Source organism: Diceros bicornis, chromosome 33 (genome assembly GCF_020826845.1).
Source record: "Diceros bicornis minor isolate mBicDic1 chromosome 33, mDicBic1.mat.cur, whole genome shotgun sequence".
Classification (NCBI taxonomy): domain Eukaryota; kingdom Metazoa; phylum Chordata; class Mammalia; order Perissodactyla; family Rhinocerotidae; genus Diceros; species Diceros bicornis.
The window spans coordinates 32,011,932-32,019,336 of NC_080772.1; the positions used below are offsets into that span (position 1 = coordinate 32,011,932).

Genomic DNA, 7,405 nt, shown 5'->3' on the forward strand with positions numbered 1-7,405 from the left:
CGTGCTGTTCATCCGCCCCTCATCGGTGAGGTTAATTTTGATTACCCAGTCAAGAGGTTGTCCAATTTTTCTACTGCATAGTTACTATTTTTTCACTTGTAACTTATGAAGCGGTTCAGAACAGGCCTCCCTAAGGTGTGTCAGTTTGGATGTGGCTTATTTTGAGCTAAAGGCAATCGAGATTCTGCAGGCCCAAGAGAAACTTTTACCTCTCCCCTAAAGAATTTACAGTGGGGCCTTGCCCATAATGAGAGTTATAACCAGAAATAAATTTGTGTGATCTATCTGTATGGCAGGGCAAACCTCTAATTATTGCACATCTGTTCTTCTTCTTGTCCTGTGAATTACTCTCCTCTCCTCTGAAGCCCCAGGACCCTATCCCATTCCTTGCCTCAGGATGGCATATATACCTCCTTTCACCTCTCTGTCTTCAAACCTCTTATGTATGTGGGGTTCCTGTATGTACGAAGTTAAGTTTGTTTTTCTCCTGTTAATCTGTCTCACGTCGATTTGATTATTAGACCAGACAAAAGAAAGTTTGAAGGGTAGAGGAGAATTCTTCTTCCTCAACACTGATAAGCAATGTGTGAGGAGATACTTTAAGACCAAACTAATAACCTGCTCCTAGTTGAAATTTCTCTCTAGCTTTAGCATACACTGATAATTCTTGCCTGAGCCAATATTTACTGTAATGGTTGAAAAATGATTTTCTAATTTCAGCACTCGTTCTACATTTACCAGTCAGACCATGGCATTCTACTGTGAAGAAGACACTCCTTCTCCTCCTCTCTCTCTCTCTCTCTCTCTCTCATTATCATAATGGATTTATACATTCTTACTTTTCCCCCTAATAGTTTATAATTTATGATTTTTCTCAATTATTTTGCTTCTCAAATTGTCCCAGATTTGGCCAATGGGAACACCTTCAAGCTGGCTCCCATATTTTGGTGATGTGCCTCTATTATTTTTTTGGAACACTTTCTTAGTTTCTGGTATAACAGATTATTTCAGGCTTATCTTGTACTTACCCTGCCTTCACACTGGAATCAGCCATTTCTTCAAAGAACCCTCATTCCTTTTAGTGGGGAATGATATTATACACAAAGGTCTGGTGGTAGATGTACTCATTCCTATTGTGGTATCTTTGCTTCTAAGCTCTCTGGGCAGATAGAGCTAGGAAATAAATGCATGTATATACACATATACATACACATAAATACATATATATACACACATATAAATGTATGCAGGTATGCATGTGCAGTTATATGTACATATATACACATGCCTTAGAAACCATGGATTTATATCTATTCCAGTCCATTCTCCCATGGTTCTTTCCTGCCTTCCCTCATTCCATATTTGTAAGTTCCTTCTTCCACAGTGAAAATCCTGGCTTCTAACAACATCAACACATTTTCTCATTGCTAAATCATATAACACATCTGAAATAGTTTCATTATTGCTTGGGCACAGTGGTCCCCTATTCTTGCCTGTCAAAAATCAACTGCACCCAGTAATTCCATGCCTCATTATTTATCCAAAAGAGAGGAACTCATATGTGCACAAATAGCCTTATACAAGAATGTTTATAGCAGTTTTATTCATAGTAGCCAAAAATTGGAAACAGCCCGGTTGTCTTAAGAGAAGAATGGATAAATAAGCTATGATATATCCATGCAATGGAATACTACTCAGCAATAAAAAGGAACAAATTACTGCTGCATGCAACAATACGGATGAATTTCAAAAACATTATGCTGAGGTTTAAAAGCCAGACAGAAAAGAACACATAATGTATGATTCCATTTATATGAAGTCTGAGAACGGGCAAAACTAATCTGTGGTGATAGAAACTGAATCACTATTTGCTTTTGTTGGAGGTGGGACAGAGCTGGACACTGACTGGGAAGGAGCATGAGAAAACATTCTGGGATTAAGGCAATGTACTGTATCTTGATCAGGATGTGAATTTATATGGGTGAAGGCATTCATCACAACGGATTAAAGGAACTCTACCTTGAATATCTGTGCATTTCACTGTCTATAAATTAACCCTCAATTTAAAAAAATTGGCTGGAGTATAGTACAGGCTGCCCCTTTAACTCCTCATTTTTAAACAGCTCCTTCTTCTAGATTGCCTCATTCTGATCCTCCTACCTCAGACTCTCCTGGACCCTGAAAGCAGTTGAGTTTGCCACCCCTGATCAATATATTTACTTCCTTCTACTATCTTATGACTTCCTTTTACTATCATTTCAAATATACCAAGTAGGAAAGTAGGTTAGAATTTCGCAGATAATTAAATGACATTGTCAACTATTTAGGTCTGGCCAATATACATACTTTAATAGAGTAAAGATGTGCATGCAAATTGAAAATGTTTAAATAACACTGAATTTTAGCTTAATCCTCAGTGTAGGCCTTTGCCTATCTGATCTATTAAGACAAAAGCAAAAACAAATAAGCAGACTGCAGTGAAGTCAGGCCTTGACATGGAGTTGATTTCCAACATCAAATGGTCAACTATCACTTCAATGAGGATTTTCTCAGACCTTCTCGTAAATTCTGGTGCAGACCACATCCTTCATCTTACATTCCTTAAAAAAAAGAGAGAGAGAGAATTGAATGCCTAAAACTCAAACCAGGGGACAGCAAATTTGTAAAAATAACAGAAATTAAAATCAAACTTATAAGTTTAAATTTAGAAAGGAATAAAATATCAGTAGATCAGTCTCTGGTAATACAGAATCATGACCATTAAAGTAGGAGAAACAGTTTTTAAGTTGATCTATGTTACAGCACAGGAATTTTTTAAAGTGGGAAGTTTTTATGCACAATTTGCGTGCATTTAAATCTACTAAAACGGTGTTTTTCAAAACTATCTGCACATTTGCATTACCTGGGGAACATTTAAAACAATGATGGCTCCTCCTCCCCCAAGAGATTTGCATTCCCTTGGTCTGTGTTGGGGCCCCCATGTTGGTACTTACTCCTGTAAATCTATTGTGCAGCTAGGGATAAGAACCTCTGTACTAAAGGAAGAAACATTTAAAACATTATATGAATCTATTTATATCCCATGTATGTGTTAATTAGTAAGCACAGAACCTAACACTTCAAAAAAACCATTGGAGGTCATCTCATGTAACCTTGGTCTTCACTCTTACCTGCCGACTAAAAGAGGTCTCCAGTTAGGAGAGGTTGAATTATTAACAAAGTTTTGTCCAAGTTGCTATGGATTCTTGAAAGCAAAACGCTTAGATATCTACGAATATTCTACAATTGAGCCTTTTGGTGTTTTTTTTGCTTTTATTTTATTATTTTATTTTTCTGAATCAAATGGAATTTTTATTATATTCAGCTTTTTTTCACATAATAGTTTATTAAGGCTTATTCGAGTCCTTAAATGTTCTTTGGAAATTTGATTTTAATTGCTCTATGATATTCAAATACGTGAATATACCATACCTTGTTTTTTTTATTCTCCTTTTTTTGGGTATTGAACTGCTTTTAAAACTTAGATTTGCTTTTCTTTTTGTGAATCCAAACTAGTGAGATTTATCCATATTTTCTTTAACTTTATTATATTTTTTAGGTGTTGCGATTTCTAAAAATAACAAATAGGCTTTTTTATTTCTAAAATCTTGGACCTATACCTAAAGTACGTGAAGATGAGTCCTTATGGTTTCAATATCACCCAAGCATTAACTCCGACTTTATTCTTAGCCATTCTTACCCACTTATATTCCAAGGAAGAAAGAATATTTTGAAAATAATATAACCAATTTCTCTATTTAAATAGCATTATTTCTGAGTTAGAAGTGAAAATGCTCTTACCGCTACCATTTTCCCATCCACCAACTTCCTCTTTATTGTTGTCTCTTTGTCATCCCATTTCTGAACTTGATTCAACGAGCCTCTTGTCAAGGTCACAACGCTCTGCAAAGAAAATTTCACATAATTGATTTGCTTGGATTTTGGTTGATTAAAGAAGCAGATCACTCAATATTGAACCGTCTTCATCTTGGATGAGGCACCCTCATTTTCCACAGGACAGAGTAGTTCACCCCTTTGAACACTAGTGGGAGCAATCCTCTCTCTCAAGTGGTGCCTGAGCCAATTTTGAAGAGAAACATTCAAGTTTACCTTTGTTTTCCTATTGTCAGCTGTGGTTTCTTCAAATTCTTGGCCTAGCTTGAAGGAGATCTCTGTATTTTTAAAGGTACTTTCAGTTCTGATGGTTATAATATCTCCTTTCTTGCTGATGATCACAGTGGGTTTGGCCAAATTTCCCAGTTTTCTGGTGGCTAACCCCACACCTGAAAATCAAGATTTTTGTGTTAGGATTATGTTGACCAGGAGACCATACCTAGAGAGGCTATGGGTGGCCACACTCTATGCTCAGTTGTGCCTCTGGCGTGTAGATGGCAGGTAGTATCATTCACTACTAAGGATCTCCTCCAGTGTTTCACCACCTAATGGAAATGCATGTCCATGGACTCAAATATTTTAGGTTTTGTTATTACAACAGTCATGTCTGTGATTTTTAAAGATAAAAGTGTTCAGACCAAATGGTGCACGTTATCCACTTTTACCACACCCAATCCCACACTCCATTGAAAATCACTAATTAATGTTTTCTGCAGATCATTCTAGACATTTTAGTTTGTACATATGGATATTATAGATATTTTTTAAATGAGACTATGACAGATACACATTGTTCCATAATTTCTTTTCCTCAGTAATATATTATAGATATAGAAAATAACTCCCCCCAAATCCTTGGTAGAATCTCATTTCTGAAATTTTATTGTGGCTCCTGAGTCTAGCTGGTAGGAAAAAACTATCCATCACCCTTCAAGATCTATCCCATTACAAATGAACAGAGATAAATAAAAGGAGTTTTAAAAAAATTTTCTGCATTTGAAAAATAAAATGAGACTAAGTTTTATTACTATTATTACCCAACTAAAAAAATGTGTCAGTTTTGTGTGTATATATATATATATATATACACTAAATAAGAAGTGAAGAGTTACAGAAAATAAAGAATTGTGAACTCTATTCTTCCTCATAATTCTGATTAATCTTTTATTATTTTATATGATTTAGGGCAATGTTTTTCAAACTAAATTATAATCTCTGCAGTAGAGCCTGAAAATCTACAATTCGCCAAACCCTGAGGTCTTTTTATGCACTTTAAAATTTGAAAATGACAGAATTAGGAGACTTTCATTGAGATTTTGTTATATTTTTCTCCTTCCTCAGCTGTCAAGTCCATAAATCTAACCAATCTCGTAGTATGGATCTCTCACCATAAATTCTCATAGCTCTCCAGGCAACATGACATGATTTTGCTCATTTTATCTAAAAATAGAACCTTTCTCATAAACTCTCTGAACAGGTAGGTAAAGCTACAGGCACTTTGACAAGCATAACAACCTGAGGTCATTGGCGTCACTCCCCATTATATTTATACAGCTCTGAAAATTTCCAGACTCTTCACACCTATTGTGCTCAGATCTATGGAACATTCTCCAGGAACAGTATAAAATAAAGGTGATATCACTAATGACTGGACTTTCCATCTTCACGCACTGCTCCGGCTCCAGGAAAGCCTGATGTTAGTGTAGCTGAGTTTGATTTCACTGCCACAACCCAACTCTTTTTCTCTCAGTAACTTCCCTAGACTGTGAACAACTTGCTTTATGAAGCATTTACTTTTTACAAACTCTCTATCTACATAACTATGTCATAACGGACAACGTAGAGGTAGAGAAAGAAAACTTCTGGTTTAGCTAAATATCAAAATTTTAAATTGAGATGTTCTATTAACTTGAGTATATCCAACTCCTCATTTCATGAGCACTTTAGTTGTTATAAAACTAACTTGCAGGAAAGTCAGAGAACGGGTTGATTAAGGTTCTCAGATTGGTTCCCTCCAGGTCTGAATCCAAAGCCCTATTGATATGAAACCGCCTTTAAAATTGGTGGGAGGCTCATGAATTTAAGCAACTCTCCCTTAGGTTAAAATATATTAAAAGTGCCACAAGCAGAATGCAAATAAACTCTCTGAATGACACAGCAGAAGATTAATTCTAGAAGAGGATTGTACTTCAGCCTATGCAAACTTCCCCAGACTCCTGGAAAAAGAATTAGAAGGAAATAGCGTTCTCAAAAAGGATCTTCTCAACCAAAACCACAAAGAACATTTCTTACCCAGAGCTTTCATGTATTCATCGAAGTTCTCACTGGAGACAAGCTTCCAGGTGCCCAGGAATCTGTTGCTCATTGTGATGGATGAGAATTCAACGCAGTTCTAGGTGAGGTTCAGGAGACTCAAATGAGATGCTGAAGCCTCCGAAGATTCTTTTCAAAGATGTCGGAAGCATGTGACTCTCACAGAGACCCAATGGAGAAAAGCAGTGTCAGGACTGGGCAATGAATGGCTCTTCAATCATCCATTAGGACAAAAGAAAACCTCACATAATGTTTCCTTTAGTCTCTAAAAATTTTTATAAAAATCAATGAGAGTCCTATTTGAACCTTTAAAAAACTTTCTGGTCAACCTTACATTTTTAAGAAGTGCTTGGGTCCTCGAGGCCTTGGAAGATTCCATACGTTGAATCCTATACCGAACTAAATTATATGAGCGTGAATGAATGTGTGTGTGTGTGTGTGTGTGCGCGCTTGGCATCTAAGTCACTTTCAATCCTGAGTCTGCACAATTAAGAATTCTTACTGAAAGAAGAAAGAGAGGAAAATGGCCATGAGTATTGTGATAACCGCCTCAAATATGTTGTGGGAGAGAAATGCAGGGAGCAGTGTGAGGAAGTATTCATAGGTAAGGGAGGCTTGGCATAGTTCACATATCCCAGGCAGGCTGAGTAGGCAGACAATACAGTCAGTCTATTACAAGAGAGCACAGAAATGGTATTCATGGGACGGACAAGAAATAGCACTATAGCATGCTCTTTGACCACAGCAAAGATTTCTATCTAGAAAAAACCTTGAGTCCAATTTAAGCAGGTTCTTAGTTAATACAACAACTTTGAGTTTAAGTCCTTTAACACAAATGTACAGTTTTATAAAGAGAAAGAATTTTCTATAAAAATAATACTAATGTATGTTGAGCTCTCACTATGAACCAGTCACTGTGCTAAGTGCTTTGTATAGATTATTTAATACTTTCAACAGTTCCAAGAGTTAATTACTATTATTATGTCCATTTATAAGGGAAAACTGGAGCTTAGGGGAGATTAGGTAACTTGATCCCAAAACTTGAATAAGGAGAGGTATGATTTGAACCTGGCACTGTTCCCCAGTGCCTAACTCTGGACTGTTATCTTACACAGCTCCTGCTATGCCATATGTGCACAGAGGCCCTGGCCAAAGATCA

The 7,405-nt window shown here is 36.5% G+C and overlaps 1 protein-coding gene across 1 annotated transcript; it reads right to left on the bottom strand.

Annotated features, from left to right (window-relative positions):
• Positions 1-2,549: 2,549 nt before the first annotated feature.
• Positions 2,550-6,298, bottom strand: LOC131396676 (myelin P2 protein). The gene is made up of 4 exons (XM_058529019.1): positions 6,226-6,298; positions 4,150-4,322; positions 3,841-3,942; positions 2,550-2,600 (listed from the first exon to the last, which is right to left on the bottom strand). Exons 1-4 carry the CDS (start codon positions 6,296-6,298, stop codon positions 2,550-2,552), a joined length of 399 nt encoding a protein of 132 aa, XP_058385002.1.
• Positions 6,299-7,405: the final 1,107 nt, after the last annotated feature.